The sequence below is a fragment of the Chelonoidis abingdonii genome, chromosome 1 (assembly GCF_003597395.2).
Source record: "Chelonoidis abingdonii isolate Lonesome George chromosome 1, CheloAbing_2.0, whole genome shotgun sequence".
In the NCBI taxonomy this organism is placed as follows: Eukaryota; Metazoa; Chordata; order Testudines; family Testudinidae; genus Chelonoidis; species Chelonoidis abingdonii.
Genome location: NC_133769.1, coordinates 230,739,657 through 230,757,805, shown reverse-complemented (window position 1 = coordinate 230,757,805; position 18,149 = coordinate 230,739,657). Strand labels below are relative to the sequence as shown.

The 18,149-nt window shown below is 43.0% G+C and overlaps 1 protein-coding gene across 21 annotated transcripts in view; it reads left to right on the top strand.

Moving 5' to 3' along the window:
• Positions 1 to 18,149, top strand: part of REPS2 (RALBP1 associated Eps domain containing 2) — a 155,864-nt gene that overhangs the window by 127,091 nt on the left and 10,624 nt on the right. For all 21 annotated transcript variants that reach the window (XM_075060304.1, XM_075060298.1, XM_075060250.1 and 18 more), the window contains one exon: positions 13,020 to 13,103. In XM_075060304.1, the coding sequence (XP_074916405.1) occupies positions 13,020 to 13,103 (84 nt within the window). The remainder of the gene's footprint in view (positions 1 to 13,019; positions 13,104 to 18,149) is intronic.

Sequence of the window (18,149 nt, the reverse complement as noted above, 5' to 3'; positions counted from 1 at the left end):
TCTGCACTGAGTCCAGTCTGTACCAGTTCACACAATGGACTGCTGTTTCAATATAATTTTCACCAACATTTTTCCTAATGCTCTGAAATCAGTCTCAGTGTTCCTGTGGTAACTGCAATAAATAAATTTGCCTTTCATCAGTGCTTAGATACTGTAGTGTAGAGAGGTATCTAAACTATTGTTTATGGTCTCTTAATTCAGTTTACAATCTACATCTCTGTTTTCCTCTGTAAGACAATTTGAATTAATTTTTCCTGTAAGATTTTGAGAGACATAGTATCAAAAGCTTTACTAAAATCCAGATATATTACATCAGCTGCATTACCTTCATTCACTGATATTGTGTTTCTGTATTTTTTAAAGACAATCCAAGTCACTGTGAAAGTTTGCTGGAAAGACTTTTTAATAGAATTAGATTTACATAAAAGCTAGTCTTCTGTTTAGGCTAATAAATTATTTTGAAGTATTTTCTATCTACAGATCTAGTGTGTTCCCTTCCAATATTGGGTGTATGTAGTTCCACTGCTATCTTGTATGATATCCAGTGGTGGTTAAAATAAAAAATAAAATTAATGGAGATATACCAATCTCCTAGAACTGGAAGAGACCCCAAAGGGTCATCAAGTGCAGCCCCCTGCCTTCACTAGCAGGGCTAAGTACTGATTTTGCCCCAGATCCCTAAGTGGCTCCCTCAAGGATTGAGCTCGCAACCCTGAGTTTAGCAGGCTGATGTTCAAACCACTGAGCTATCCCTCCCTCACAGAAAGAGAGGCATGCTCTGGGGGTGGAGGATGGGGCAGGGAGAGCAATGCTCAGGGAAGGACCAGGAAGCCGCCAGTACCTCTCTCTGTGCTTATGTTTTTGTACATACTCCTCTTGCAGTATTTTCTTAGATATAGGAATAAACGTGTTTTTCAAATTTTCCTCCGTGTGTCTGCAGCTGATAACTCGAAGGATCAGTAATTAAGGAGGGATGGAATCAGTCTAACTAGATTGTCCAGTATGTAATGCTCTAAGCTCTTTGGGCCTGGGCCTTGTCTCTTTGTTCTGTGTTTGTACAGTTCCAAGTACAATGATGTCCAGGTCCAGAACTGGGGCTCTTAGGCACTACAGTAATACAAACAGTTATTAACAACAGAAGGTTAGGGAGACAAGCTGGCCAGTTTATACAAACAAAATACATGTTATTTAGTGGCAGCAGGGATCCATGCTAATAATGATGGACAGTAGGGCTGAAATTAATAATCAACTAAGCAAAATAACAATTTGTAACAATATATATTTACAACTGGAATTGACTTTGAACACACATGAATGAGGTTCTGTTTGAACTGAACTGAGCACATGCACCCAAAGATTAGATAGGGCCCTTAGTCTTTTACGTAAAACAAAATAATACCTTATTACAGTTGGCTTTTGGGTCTACAGGAGCCAGCTTCAACAGCTAGATAGTGTGGGGGATTTATTAGCACATTAATATTAATAGGAATTATTGAGGTACACTGAACAGAAAATAGGTGTTCAGGGTTTTATCCAGAGTCAGCTAAATAAATACAGCATATATCACACTTAAATTAGCACTCCTAACTTGAATTGCACTATACTGGTATCTTCCACTGCATAAATCACTATACATCTCAAGTCCTGCATGTACTACATGAGGGGAGATGTGGAAAATGAGGGACTGTATATTTTGTCTGAAAAACCAATTATTCCTAGCCTCCTCTCCCATACTCTGGTTTATAAAATGGTTGGTTTTGTAAATTGATGCTGATTCTTCTGTAATTTATTTTTGGAAACTTGATTACTATTTTCACGTTTGTACTGGTGATTTCGGCACACATTGATTAAAAAGTATACACTCACACAAGTAAATAAGAACATAAGAACAGCCATATTGAATCAGACCAAAGGTCCATCTAGCCCACTATCCTGTCTTCTGACAGTGGCCAATGCCAGGTGCCCCAGAGGGAATGAACGGAACAGGTAATCGTCAAGTGATCCATCCCATCGCCCATTCCCAGCTTCTGGCAAATTCTTTAAAATAAATGGAATAGTTAAGAAGTCATTAACACCAGAGGACTGGTGAGCTGCAGAGCCTTAAAAGATTAAAATCTTGAGTTTCTAATACGGCATTCTGTAGACTGAAGGTTAGATCGTGCAACCCTTATAAATGTTTGGTAGCCTTTCTTCACCTTGCTAAGCACTTACTCAATGAGGTTAATTTGATTATTATATCATTACGTTCTCGCCAGTGTAAGTAAGGTTTATGCAGTCTGGCTGTGAAAGTATAAATTACTGTTGTTTTCCAGTAGCATCTAAGGGCTTGATCCAAGTTGCTGGAAGTCGGTGAGAGTCTTTCTATTACTTTCAGTAGGTATTGAATCAGAACCTGAAGGTTGCAATCAGATTGGGGCCCCATTTCATCAGGGAGGGACTGTACAAGATAGACCAGGGATGGGCAAACTTTTTGGCCCGAGGGCCACATCTGGGTATGGAAATTGCATAGGAGGCCATGAATGCTCACAAAATTGGGGTTTGGAGTACAGGGGTGGTGAGGGCTCTCGCTGGGGGTGCGGGCTCTGGGGCAGGGCTGGGGATAAGGGTTTGAGGATGCAGGAGGGTGCTTTGGGCTGGGACCAAGGGGTTCAGAGGGCGGGAGGGGGCCAGGGCCTTGGGGCATGGGAGGGGGTTGGGGTGCAGGCTTTGGGTGGTGCTTACACCTATGGATAAGAGGCAAGAGGGGGGGACATGCTGCTGCTTCTGGCAGCCGCGCAGAGCAGGGCAAGCCCCGAACCCCACTTCGGGGCTGCAGCTCAAGGGCCAGGTTAAAATGGAGGGCTGGATGTGGCCCCTGGGCTATAGTTTGCCCACCCCTGGCATAGACAAAGAGAGTTCACAATCTTGTATCTGTAATTTTTAAAAGCAAAATAGTTGAAAAAATATTTTTCTAATTTTACTGCTGAGATCAGATACCATGCATCTGTTGGAACTGCTCATGACATCACAAACCCTAAATCAGTGCAGATCTTTTCTCAGTAGCTGTGATAACATCAGCTGTTGTAGTGCAAAAATGGATCCTGAACACAAGGCTTGTCAGGAAGAGTCAGTAAAGAAAATAACGATTTTCAATTATTTCATTTGAAATGAGTTACATTTGAAAACTGAGACGTTATTATTTTTACAACTGTTAGAACGTTTAGATCTAAAAATGTAATCTGGTACTGGATAATTCCTTAAAGTTTTCACACTGTTCCTTTTTTAAACCTTAGCTGTGATATCTACTATCTAACCCTATTCACAGACTTCATTGCTTCCTTTAATTAGGGTCTAAGTAATTATTAATCAACTATCCAATTACCATTGAAATCGACAAGAGTCATTCTGCTGAATTTAATGATCTTTGGAACCAGGCCCCTTCATGTGTAATAAATGAGAAAATCAAGAAAGTCCATTCCATTTTAATACTACCAGAATTAAAAGCAGAGCTGTCAACAGGATAATCTCTGTGAGGGTCCCTTGAATGTGGAATTCTCTTCTCCCACCCGTTTGGTTCCAAATAGCCCAAGTCTGCTGACTTTTAGGGGATCTAGTATTATCCATCTGTTTGCACAGGCATTCATGGAAAGTAAAGGCATTGAGTGAATGGGACAGAATATGTTGGTTTGTTTCTGTTATTCTATTGTGGCTGTGTTTTTGTGTAAATATTAGGATAATCGGTGTGCTTGTTTATATTTAATCTTGATGACATTTGTGCATGTGATTGTAAGTGCTGGCAGGACATCTACAGCTCTAGATAAGTACTTTTTTGTTTTAGAAATCAAAAGGAAATAATGTATTGAGGTTATGACAACCTAGTACTTGCATACGGAGTGGTACAAGTAGAGCGAATCTTTTCTTACATTATTAAGTCATGGTAAACTCTTCTTTAGCCTGCATATACAAACACTGTATTAGAAAAAAGGAATTGTTTTATAAAGGATTGATACAGTCCACCCTATGTGCTGTGCATTAACATATGGTGTATAATTGTGTTAGATGCTAAAGAAGACTGTGACTATAATAAAACTATAAATTGTCTGTAGTATGAAATATTCTGCCATGTGTCACTTTGAATACAAGACAAGTGGATTATCCTCCTCTGTCAGGGGAAAATTATATCTTAAATCTAGAATAGCCAGACCAGAAAAATAAAAAGGGTTTAAAATGATAGCGACCAGCACCTTTAATAAGTTATTTTGGGGTTCAGGGACAGATGCAATGAAACCTTTTCTAAAGTGGTTTCCATAGGGAGACAAATCTCTTAAATCATAAAAAAAATTAATTTTGTATTTTGCTGCAAAAATTGTTTAAATAAGAATCATATGCCTATGTCTCTAACAGAGCACATGTGCCCCCTTTCAGCTTATATTAATATGGTTCTGTGAAAGTGGAGTATTAAAGCAGGTTGTTAATGTTTCCATCTGGGTCCCATGCGTTACTTGCAGTTGGGTTGAACATTGTGGCAACTTTGTGCATATTTACTGCCTTTTCCCCAAACCTTATCACCAGCTCTCAGATAGCTTTTTAAAAAAAGCGCTTATCAAAATTTCAGGATTGCACAGTGCTGAGAAAGCAGTCAGCACTCTAAGATCTTGGCAGGTTGTTGCATTTGCATCCCTATAGGTTTTCTTTCTGCCTTATCACTTACAGTTTTTGTAACAAGCTGTGAAAAGAATTGACAGTTCAATGTGGTATATACCAGGCTTACTGAAACTGAAGAGAGAAGGCTGGGTTTGTTTGGAAATAGCCTTTAAACAGAAAAATTAGGTTGAAACACAAATATGTGAACATTTAGAAAGGAGAAAAAGCTGCCCCTCAAAATTAATCTATTTATAGGTGACAGAAGAGTATAATTAGTATCCTATAGAGTTTAAAGCATGAATTGTCCACCTCACCTTACAGATAAGCTCTTCTGCACTCCCCTCTTCGTAAATTGAAGAAGTGGCACTATAGGTGATCAGCATCGGGTGATCCTGTGAACGCTTTTGCATATATGAGTAACTTTTTTCACTTGAATAGACTCATTGACTTCAGTTGGGCTACTAACGTGCATATTTACTCTTGTGCATAAGTGTTCATATGTGCTGGAATGAGGAGTGCTGCCACACCCCCTGGCTTGAAGTGGTTTCCATCATATACAGGGTTTATAGTTTGGCTCAATAGCTCTCAGCACCCCCACTATAAAAATTGTTCCAGCACCTCTGTAAGTGTTGGCTAGATCAGGCCCTCCATATGTATCTCTCTCCCGCAGAAATGTTTCAATATAACTGAAATATGAAGTGTGTTATCTATTTTGCTTTGGAAGGTCAACCATGCACTTCCTTCTAGCAAAGTGAGAGTGGAATCTGTGTATAATCCTGCTTTGCTTGAGGACTGAGGACTGGAACCAAAAAAATGAAATGTAAAATAATGTAATTTTTGCATTTATCTAAACCTGTCATCTGAGGACTTCAAAGTACTAAACTATTAAGCAAGCCTTGCAACAACCCATCAGATAGATGTTGTTACAGATAACAGTAGAGAGGTTATTATGGCTGACTGGCCCAGGGTCACAGAATGAAATAGTGAGTGTCTGAATAAAAACCAGGGGCCCTGACACTGTCCTCTTCTCTGTCCATTAGGAAAAATTTAATATTGGCTGCTGAGCTACAAGTTTGATTGCTCGGTAGGAGATAGAGATCTGAGCCTTGCTGGTACATTCCTCTAGAATGGAAGCGTCTTAGGGCATGGCTACACTTGCAAATGTAGAGTGCTTTGAGTTAAACCAGTCTTTGGAGAGAGCAGTAGGGAAAGCACTGCAGTCTGTCCACCTTGACAGCTGCAAGCATACTGGCATGGTCACATTTGTGGCACGTGCAGCGGCTTTGGGAGCAGTGCATTGTGGGCAGCTATCCCACAGAGCACCTCTTCCCATTCCGGTGCTGTGGCTTGTGGGAAGGGGACAAGGGGTGCGGGGCATTCTGGGTCCTGTCCCAATGCCCCATGATGCATCAGCTCGCATACCAGCAATCCTCTGCTTCCATCCACAATTGGTGCCATCCTTCAATGTTTTTTGTACTGTGTGCTCTGTCTTCCCTTTTGGTCTGCGGTAATGGAGCCCGAACTGCTGAGGAATATGCTGATGAGTCTGGCCAGTACATCACATTTGGCAGATAAGTTATTCCTTAAGATCCAAAGTGACAGTGAGGACTCCAATAATGATATCGACTCAAGTAATGCATATGACACGAGATTGCTTGTTGCATTCACAGACATGCTCCCCACCGTGGAACTCCACTTTTGAGCTCGGGAAAAAAGCACTGAGTGATGTGATCAGATCGTCATGCAAGTCTGGGGTGATGAGCAGTGGCTGCAGAACTTTCACATGAGAAAAGCCACTTTCATGGGACTACGTGAGGAGCTCGCCTCCACCCCGCAGTGCAAGGACACGAGATTGAGAGCTGCCCTGACGGTGGAGAAGCGGGTGGCTATTGCAATCTGGAAGCTGGCAACTCCAGACAGTTACCGATCAGTCGCTAACCAGTTTGGAGTGGGGAAGTCGACAGTTGGAATTGTGTTGATGCAAGTTTGCAGGGCCATTAATTGCATCCTGCTTAGAAGAACCGTGACTCTGGGTAACGTGCATGACATTATGGCTGGGTTTGCACAAATGAGTTTCCCTAACTGCGGAGAGGCGATAGATGGGACGCATATTCCAATTCTGGCACCAGCCCACCTAGCCGCCTCCTCCTCCCGCCTTGTTGGACTAGGATCTGAAGTGTCCATAGTGGTACTCAGAATTGAGATGGGGTCACTCCCAAGTATCGCGTCCAGCTCTTTGTAAAAATGGCAGGTCGTGGGGGCAGCACCAGAGCAGCTGTTTGCCTCATGGGCTTTGCAATAGGCATTCTGCAGCTCCTTCACTTTAACCCTGCATTGCAGAGCATCCCCATCATGGCCCCTTTCCATCATGTCCCTTGATATCTGCCTGAAGGTATCGTAATTCCTACAGCTGGAGCGCAGCTGGGACTGGAAAGCTTCCTCCCCCCAAACACTGATTAGGTCCAGCACCTTGCCATTGCTCCATACTGGGGATCATCTGGCGCTTGGAGACATGGTCACCTGGAAAGATTCACTGAGAGGACTCCATGCCTGGCTGAACAAACAGGAAGGGGCTTTTCAAAATTCCCAGAGAATTTAAAGGCCGGGTCTGACAGTTGGTCACCTGAGGGCAGGGCAGTAGAGTTCAAACTGATGACCAGAATGGCTAGAACAGGCATTGTGGGACACTTCTAGAGGCTAATCAGAGCACATTAACAGACCAAGGCATCCACACTGGTGCCACAGCGCTCCAGCGGGGGCGCATCAAACATTCCATTCACTGAGGTGGAGTACGAGGAGCGCTCTGGCCACGGAGTCAGAGCATTCGATGTGCCTTGCCACTGTGGATGGGTCATGAGTTGGAGTGCGCTGGGCTGTTTTAATGTGCTCTGACTCGCAAGTGTAGCCATGCCCTCAGTCAGATTTAAACCCCTATTCAGAGGGTAAGAGTATCCTCAGAAAATATGAATATGATATGCAGCTGAGGAACATAGGAGGAATATCTCTTTGGAATATGAACTGCTGTACATTGGTCTGGATGAGCAGTGAGGCTTGTGAAGAATTTTGAAATAGAAGAGTATGTTAGTTAACCTTTTGTTTAGTCCTTTATTGCTCTTTCCAAGAATAGTATAGTCTTAGGCCTGGTATACACACAGGTTTTGTACCTCTATAACTGTGTCAGTTAGGGATGTTTTGTTTTTTGTTTTAACCAAAATAGTTATACTGGTATAACCCCTTGTGTGGACACAGTTATAACAGTATAAAGATGCCTTATACAAGTATAGCTTATATATCCGTCTAACTGCATCCGCACTCAGTAGGTTGCAGTGCTTTAATTATACCAATGGTGCTACTTTCATGTGTAGACAAGGCCTTGCATTTAAGTTGTAAAGTGGTGCTTACATGCTGAAGACTTTCAGACTCTACAGTAGAAGACTGAAGTCTTTAGCACAAAGGAAGAATTCCTCATACCATAGAGTTGTAAAATCACATGGGAAGCAAGGAACATGTTGCTCAGCTCCCAAATGAAGGAGGAGTGCCCAGGCATTCACTGATGAGCATGGGAAAAGAGCTAGAATGGAACAGAATAGAGGAAGCACACCACACGTTGCTTGTCAGTGATCACCTTCTCCCTGTGCATCATAGCAGCTGCTCAGAGGGGCATTGTGACATGTTCTGGAGCAACTTGCACTCAGCCCACAGCAAGAGAGAGAGGTGCTGGTATGTAGGGCCCAAAGGTGAAGGCAGTGAAATTAATGGGGGGAGGGGTGGGAAATCTCCTGCCAAAAGAAAAAAGCTGTTACTGTAAATGCCACACTGTTTCTGGAATAACTTTAGAACAGATCATTCCCATGTAAGAATACTTGTAGCTGCTTCTTGTGGAGTATCCTCTGCATTCTTTTACTGGGGAGAGAGAGATTGTTACCTCCATGAGGAAGGAGGTCTGGCTCCTAAATCTCATGAATCCCCTCAGGTCCGCTGTGTCTCTGGTGTTGCCCAGGCCCTCCTGACTGTTATCTCTTCTCTGGATCTTTCTCAAAGGGGAAATCCCCAGCAGAGGCAGATTATGAAAAAGTAACACACCCGTTGGCTGTATGACTATTCCTTTAAAATCTGAGTGGGACCAGTGAGGGGGAATGCTTTTGCTGCTATAGCTTATACCAGTTCCCCGAACAAAATAAGTGATACTGGTAAAAGGACTTTATTACTGGTATAACTGCTTCTACCCTAGGGCTTTTGCTGGCATAGCCATGTTGGTTAGGGGGCTGATTTTTTTCAGTACCCCTAAAGTAGCTATGTTAGGAAAACTTTTAGGTATAGACAGGCTTCCTTTTTATAAGAGGAAATGGAAAGTTCAGAAGAGTTCATACACACTGTCTCCAGTGTAGCCTGTTGTCCACCTGCCTTGTGAACAGGGGTGAAAGTAAAATTTCTCTCTTATGAGGGGTGGGGGGGTAGAGGAGGGACAACTCTCCCCCCCAAAGGGGCGGGGCCTTGGGCAGAAGGGGTGAGCCTCGGGGGCGGGATCAGTGTCCCCCAGCCAGCTCACCTGCACCGCCTGGGGCTCCAGCAACAATTTAAAGGGCCCAGGGCTCCAGCCACTGTGGGTAGCAGCAGCACTTCAAAGTCAGTGGTATGGGCCGGTACAGGCGGCCACTTTTTACACTGTACCCGCCTGTACCACCTTACTTTCACCACTGCTTGTGAATGAATTCAAAACCACCAGATCAGTCCCAAGCTGATGAATATGCATGCATCTCTTGTGCTGTACTGTGTTCTGAGAAACACAGTAATGACCTGTTCTAAATGCCACTAGGTGGCACTTTAAGGACACGACAATCAGTGGTTGTATTCATTTTACATCAGCTCCTGTACCGGAACTGATTCCTTTCTTTTATAAAATCTGTGTATGTATTTAAGCATCTGACCTCTCTGGTTAGCCGTGCCCAATTGTATTGTGAGATCCACATTCCACACTGGGGTACGATCCTCATGATCACAAATGAATAGGCAGAGTGGTACCAACACCGATGGCTTTTGACAGCAGCGAATAGCACAATAGAAATGTAGCCCTGCAATCACTGAAGCTGTTATTCTAATGAGTGGCCCATGCCCACAGCACTCAAATAGCCAATAAATATAAAAAATGCTGTGTCATCAGATCAGCAGGAAATTCTGAAATCTTATCCTTTAGCATTGGCATCAACACTTGGTTCAGTATTTGCATCTGATAGTGTCAAAAACTTGTACTTTTTTCTTTCCTTTTACAAATATTATTTTAAGTAACATTGTTCTGCTTTGAGGCCTTTCTGTTTGGATCAGTTTAGTTGTAGGTTGGGAAGGTCAAAGGCAGCCTAACTCTGCTCCCCATAACTTCAGTGAGAGTTTTACCATTGAAGGCAGTCGGTGGCAGGGGGATAAGGAGTGTAAAGCGCTCTAGCTTTGCAGCTGGAGTATGATTCTTTTTGCACCTGCCAAAATCTAATCAGTAGACAAAACCAAATGGTGCTTCTCTGGTTCTCTCTTCCTTCCATCTCAAACTAGCCTCCTAGAATCTTTTACTCTATTTTTCCCTGCTTCCTTTCTCACTCGGTTATATGTGGTCCCCTTCCGTACATTTCTTCTGAGCAGGACGACATACCGCATGGCTCCCTCTGGGGCCATCATCATTGGTTTTTCTCTGTGAATCAACACTTTATCAAAGGAATGTGGGTGAAGGCGGAGATTTTCATTCCACCACTGTCCAAATTCATTGCCTCTGTGATGCATTTGAGCTCTGCTGTCCCAAGATCATTCATTAGAATTTATATGCCTGGAGTGCCTGCCCGATATGCTGTTGCTAAGTCACTGAAGCCTGTGTTTTGGTCCTGAATTTCTTTCAGTTACATAAGAAATGGTTCTGGACAGTAGGGAATCTATTGTTTGTTTCACTGGATAGCAGAGAGACATGTTTTATTAAGAAAAAATAAAATCCTTGACCTCAGTGATTCAGCAAAGAGTGCCCATTCCCGTTTTCATTCCTCTGTATGTCAGGAGCCTTCAGTTATTATCTCAGCCTAGCAATACCTGGAAGGTTTTCGGAATCAAAATGTTAGTACGCATATTAGCATTGGTGTGCAGTTCAAATGTACCATACTTGGAGGAGGAAAAGGGAAATCTTGTCAGTCATGGCGTTTTATTTTCCCTTCTGTCTTGAGGAATTACATACGCATTTAAAGGAAGATCACAAATCCCTCTCCTAGCATTAGTTCTACCTCTTTCAGTTGTAGAGCACTAGCAAACCTGACAGAGCTTCCTCTCCTGTCATGGTATAATTCCCCACTCTGAACTTTAGCGTCCAAAAGATGGGGTACCAGCATGAATTCCTCTAAACTTGATTACCAGCTTAGAACCTGTAGCGCTGCAACCAACCAGGAATTCCAATGCCTGGTACACTCTGGTCCCCCCAAAACCTTGCCCGGGGACCCCCAAGACCCAAACCTTCTGGATCTTAACACAAGTAAAGTAAACCCTTTCCCCCACCGTTGCCTCTCCCAGGCTTCCCCTCCCTGGGTTACCCTGGAAGATCACTGTGATTCAAACTCCTTGAATCTAAAAGCAGAGAGGACAATTCACCTTCCTCCCTCCTTCTCTCTCCCCCTCCCAGACTCTCCCTGAGAAAGAAAGTAATCCTAACACAGAGAGAAATTAACCTTTCTCTCTCCCTTCCCTCCTTTCTCCCCACCAGTTCCCTGGTGAATCCAGACCCAGTCCTCTGAGGTCTCACCAGAATAAAAAACAATCAGGTTCTTAAACAAGAAAAGCTTTTAATTAAAGAGAGAAAAACAGTAAAAATTATCTTTCTAAATTTAAGATGGATTAGGTACAGGGTTTTTCAGCTATAGACACTGGGAATATCCTCCCAGCCTAAGTATACAGGTACAAATTAAAATCTTTTCAGCAAAATACAAATTTGAATTCCTTCCGCCCAAATGCACATTTGCAAATAAAGAAAACAAACATAAGCCTAACTCGCCTTATCTACCTGGTACTCACTATTTTAAACTTATAAGAGCCTGGATTGGAGAGAAACCTGGTTGCATGTCTGGTCACCCTCAGAACCCAGAGAGAGCAACAACCAAAAACTAACAGCACGCACACAGCCTTCCCTCCCTCAAGATTTGAAAGTATCCTGTCCCCTGATTGGTCCTCTGGTCAGGTGACAGCCATGCTTCCTGAACTTGTTAACCCTTTACTGTCAAAAGAGATATAAAGTACTTCTGTTCTATTAATTCTTACTTATTTGTTTATGACATCTCCCCACCGGCTTCCGTCATGGTGCTGTTGGGAAGGGAGTGGAAGTGGTGTGATAAAGCCCCTCTTTAAATATGTTATAATCTTATATATAATTCTGACATGGTTTGATTTATGGGTTGCGCTGAATCAGAGGCATTGAAGTAACTTCAGCTGCTCTAGATCGTGATAATGTAGGGACTGTCCTTGCTTCCAGCCTCTCAGCAAGAATCAGTCAGCAATAACAGAATAGGTTATTCCGTGCTTGATAAATTATTGGTAAGAGTATTTAGGTGAAATCCAGGCCCCACTGAAGTTAATGGGAGTTTTGCCATTGACACCTGTGGAGCCAGGTCTTAACCCTTTAAATGTAACGGCACAGAAATAAACCATTTTGGAGAAGTGAGCATGCTGTAGTGCAGTAACCTCGTTTTAATTTTCAGCCTAGCCTGATGCATTTAAGGACCTTTCCTTGGAAGTGCTTTGACTGTTCCAATTATTTTCTATTTGGAGCTGGATTAGGGCAGGAAGGAGGTAGATTTGTCTCCTTCTATACCTTATAGATAAAGTGACATCATCACAGTTTTTGCGGTAGTTCCCATTTTCTTGTTCTAGGCCTTAGCACCCACAGTCAGAGGCTCCCCTGTAAATCCCTCCCTCCCACTGAATATCATTTGATCTCAATCTATGTTCATATTACTATTTGTTCAGTTTTTCAGCTGGAGTCTTCAGGATCCAGTGACAGTCTACACCTCTGACCTTTGTAGTTGTTGCTGTGGCTTTTCTTTTCTCATAATGGAAGAGCTCTATGTGCTATAATGTAGGAACTAAACCCTAGAAAAGACTCCTGGGTAGCAGGCCATTTATTTTCAGAGACGTTGCCGTTTTTAGCTTTTCACAAAAAGTTTTCTCTTCTTTTCTTATCACAATAGAGGGAGGAAATGGTTTAATTAAAAATATACGAAAGACATGTCATTCACTTAGCTGTCACCATAACTTTCCCCCTCAGAGTTAAATTGCTAAAGTAACTTTCCTTTTGTGTCTAGTGTTTGCTTTCATTGTCTTTATTGTACATGACTGCTAGTCATTTTCTGGGTGTAGCGGTGACTGATTTGTTGTTACAGACAGAACAAATATCTGAGATTGAATTACATCTTCAGATGAATAGAGCTCCATCACAGACAGAAGAAAGCAGCCCAATGAGAAAGGTAAGGCCAATATGTCTAATGCTGTTGTTGAATGATCTGCCTTTATCTTTTTGGCTTCATCAACTGACCTTAGTTGTTTTAAGTTTTAAAGCAATTAAACTGAGGTTTAGGGTTACATTTTTACATGTTTACTTTTTCTGGAGGTCAGGACACCAGGGGGAATTGGACTCATGTGACATCCACCATCAGCTCAGATAAATCATTAAGAAAGCTTTCAATCCACACGTCAGTACATGTGCATTAAGAAAAACAACTTGCCATGTGTTTACAGTATAAACACACGGGCCCTTAAAGAATTGGGGAGAAGAGATCAGTGGTGTCTGATACTCATTTCCTTCCAGCCCTTGCAACATGAAACATTTTAAAAATCTGATATTAGGATCCAGCATAAGTACACCAGTTTATTAGAGCTCAGAATCTCTTATATAATATGCATAGAATTGCAGGACTTTGTTCAAAACATGAATTACAGGTTTTATATGCGTGCAGGCATATAAAATAGATATGCTGTAACTACAGCCTTGCATTCTCCAGGGGTGAAACCTGGCCCCACTGACATCTTGAGAAGTTTTGCCATTGACTTAAGGGGGGCATGATTTCACCCATGCTCTTTAAGGTTTTCCTGTACCCACATTGGCTTATTTATTTCTTTAGATTTATGAAGCAACAAGAGGCACCTCTCTGAATGCTCTAGGTGCTTCTGACAAATGCTGGGACTAGGAAACACCCCCTAATGTGCACTAAATAATCAGGCACCACAAAAACAAACCAGCCCCCAACTTTCTCTTCCCCTGTATGTCTTCCTCTAACAACAGTTGCTTTTTTGGTAGCCCTCCTGAAAAGACGGGATTTGCAGTGTGCTGGGAAGGTCAACACATTCCAGCTATTCCAGAACCCAGGAGGGAGAAGGAGGGACTCGAAAGGGCTGGCTTCTGTCATTTTCCTTCTAGTGCCTTTGCTTTTGAGCCATCACTCTGGCTGCCACCTCAATCCTTTCCATCTAAGATCAGCAGGAGGGGCAGTTATTAATTAGGAGTTAGAGGCCTAAGATTTCCAATAATTCTCCATCAGTACTAATGCAGAACAGACATTACATAGTGTCTATTTAGTACTGATGTACAGCACAGTATGGTACCAAGTGCTGCCACAGAGGGGTGTTCTTGAAAGGGACAGAGCTGCATGATGCATGGGTGGAGGTGAGAGTCTAGGTGGCCTGTAGGAAAGTCGGGAGAGTTTGGGTGATGTCTGGTGGGAGAGGGAGCTGTTAAAACACCACCACAGGTGGTAAAGTGGGCTTTCTTCTGCTTTCCTTCTGTACTCTCTGCCTCTCCCTGCCCAGTGATGTTTCTTCCACAAATGAGCACCATGACCTGTTTATTTGGCTAGTAGCTCCTGAGCCAGATGCTGCAGCTGCTCCTGCTGTTCAGTTGCCCGTATGACCTTAAGCCACCAGAGGCAGCTTTGCAGAGAAGCAGTCAGAGAGAGCATAGCTACAGCCAACCCAGCCCACTATAGAGCTGACCACATGTAACTGGGCTTCTGAAACTGGCAGCTTTAAATAGCCACTAGCCCCACTCACTCCAACTTCCTGGAGTGTATCCCCAGGGCACAGGCCTGCAGGAAATCTGCAACAGTGGCCTGAAGATTCTCCTCCTCAATACAATGAAAGAGGAGGCAGGAGTATCTATCAGAGTTGTTCTGCAGAACTTCAACCCTCCTCCCCGCCCCCGCAAGGCACAGCTTAGTGATATGGGGGCAGCGGGGCACAGATGGGGAGAGTTTCAGATGGGAGTAGGGGGGCAGCAGGGCCTCTAGGAACTGTAAGTTTCAGGAGGGCCTAGTGGTTATGGCACATTTACTTGTCCATTTCAGGAACTATTTTATCAATAGAACTTGACTTGTCATTAGGAAGTTTTTTATAGCAGAGCGTTCATATAAAAAAGCTGACTTCTAGAGCATAAAACACCATCATCTCCTAAAATGCAGGAACTTACAACTACTCTTCCAGAATTTACCAGGGAATCAATCTCTTTAATTTTCTTCCTCATTCTCCAATTTTTTTATGGGGTTGGACCCTCTCCCATGTGCATCTTCCTGGTGCTTCACTCAGGTTTCCCCACATCCTCTACCTACACACACACACACACACACACACTCTCTCTCTTCCTTTGAACTCCCTTTGGGTGTTGCTTTTTTATTGAGGAAGAGACAAATGTACTGAGTGGGGACTCTGGCACCAACAAATGTACCACTTGCACTAGGCATGAGAAGATGGCTTCCTTCTTCCTAGAACAACCAGCAGTGCTCATCTCTCCAAACGAGCACAACAGTTTCCCCAAACTCCATGCAGGTAGTTTTTAAGTGAAAGCAAATTTATTAGAAAAACACAATAGAAAGAACCAGTAGTTAGAGAGACCCCTGAGACTCTTCCCCCTAGTCACTAGGAGGATGAGAAGCTTAAGTACAATTATAGCATTGTAACAAGTCCTCTTCCCACCCCTCTTCCTGGGGCCCACTGGCTGCCCCAATAAAACTCAGAGAGGCCTCTAGTTCTTCAGCACCCATGGCTTTATTTACACCAGGTTCTCCCACCACCAGTGATATGCTATAAACAGCTTGCAGACCTTACACTCTCCTCTTCCAGAGTCTGCTCTCAGCCTGGAGACTGACCTCCCCCCTAGCCATTCCCCACTTCTTCTGGGGACCAGCCAGCCTTTATAGCCCTCCAGCCCTCAGGCCTGCAGGTGCAGCCATTTCTAAAAGCCAGGCACCAGACTTCTCCCCAGCTCCAATCTATTTCCCATGATTGGGGCTGGCTGAGCAGGGGCTAATTAGGTGCCTTTGCACCAGCACGCTGTTACCGGCATGTTGTCTAGGACATAGCTGAAAAGTCCATCTAACTTGCAGCTTAAAAAGCTAGCTTTGTCGTCAGTGTCTTATCCAGGTATGTTTTTAACCAGATGCTCACAGCTTATCTGCCTGGCATCTTCTGGCAGGCTCAATGTGTCTGTCTTTAACCAACAAACTTCTTATAGGCTAGTTTCCAGGTTCAGTTAGCACTGGTGATATTGTCTCAGCACAAAACAAACTACAGGATAGTAGAACTGCTTTCAGATCACTTTGTGCAACTCAAATTTCTTTTGTTCTCAAAAGGACTGACTTGCCTATCATCCTGCCAAGTAAGGTTCTCTGTGTTTTCTGGTTGTCTGGCTTTTGGAATGTGCCAGCCCCTCAAATAGCACTCATGAAAATAGGGCTTTTTGACATCCAGGTTTGGCTTTTTTTTGCCATACTAACAGAGATTGTGTGTTTTGCATTTTCCCAGCTCCCACTCATTCCAGCATGTAGAAATCACACACAGGTTCCCTAGTAGGCTCACATGACATTTTCAGAGAGAACTATTCAGCCCTGCCAAGTGTGAGGCCACAAAGCACAATCTTACTCCAGATCTATAACCATATAATAGTTATACTCTTCTGCTACCCTGTTCCATTACATGGCAAACACAGATACTATTCAATTATTTAAAAAAAAACAAAGGGGAACCAGAGGACTGAGTTTTGGAAATGAGATTCTGAGCCTTTCTCTTGAAGGTTAGTGGTGGAAATCCAACTCATGTCAGCAATAGTGATTGACAGGTATTACCATTCGATGGCTGTTCAGTGAGGTCCTGGAAATGAGCTCCTGGTCTCATTTCAGATTCTAGCAGCCTGGTATCCACATTCATAAAACCAGCATCACTATTGGCAGCCACATAGGAGGCCCAAGGCTGAATACGCATAGAGGCTGAACTATCCTCTGCCCCAAGTGGTGGTCCTACCCTTTCTAGATTTGGGCATGCTAATGTGACAGGATGGGGAAGCTTACATTGCAATGATTCACACTGCAGCCATTCTCTGTGTAAGTGGGGGACTCAGCCACTAACACTGTTAAACCAGCAACTTATATGAGGACCACATTCACTCACTTCGGTTAACAAACACTAAGGGACCCATCTCCATTGTGAAAATGTCTACTGTTTTTAGCAACAAATATCTTGTGAAAATCTGGTATGTAGATGTAATCGCTCTCAGCCTGGCATACATTTTTTTTAAAAGCAGTAAGCAAATACATTAATTATACAATGCCATGTGATTATCTGGAGTGTGGTATTCCATATATTTAAGGCAAGTGGCTTTCCATGTTGGGTTGTGTGCAACAGATCCTGGTGTGGTTTTTTTCGTTGGTTCTTTTAAATATTTTTAAAGTAGTCATGGAACCATGTTGGGATTTTGGAATGTTAGAGATTCTACCCTCTCATAAGGCTAACTCTATTCATGGCCTTAAATTACTTTTTATTGCAAAACACCCACAATAGCCCTCTGCTGACATATTGCAGCCTTTTGGGCACTTCACTGGGTCATTTAAAGGTGTATTACTTTGTTTAATTTATTTGTACTGTATTAATTGGTTCCTAAGACATAGAAAGTAAGGTAGCCTGGTCCAGTGAATACACCACTAGATCATATAATGAAAGCTGGGTTCTAGTCCTGGCTCTGCCAGTCATTTAGTATGTAACCTTTGGCAAGTAACCAACATTTTGAGCCTCAGCTTCTTGCTTTGTGAAATGAGGATGATGATACCCCTGGCCTCTCTTTGTTAAAGCACTTTGAGATCTACAGATGCAATGTGCTATGAAAGCTAAGCTTTATGATAATATATTAACTGCCTGAAACTGCAGTGGTGTTGAAGTTTTGGGCAAAATAAAGGATATTTTAATTAAAATAATGGAAGCACTTCTGGCATTGTTTATTAAAAATTAATGTATTTTGTCTTTTCTACCTGAGCCTGACCACATCTTTCCGTGTACTTCTCCATGACAAATCACTAGCCTCACGTGCACGCATTCTGCAATGATGGTTTACATGTACGTCTTTGTAAGCCAGTTTCTGAGCTGTCTCTAAAAGGGAAAGTATTTCTGGGACCAACCTCATAGGGTAGAGGAAGCCTGTCTTGTGTTTGAGGCATTTGCCTGGGACACAGGAGATCTGTGCTGTGCCACAGCTT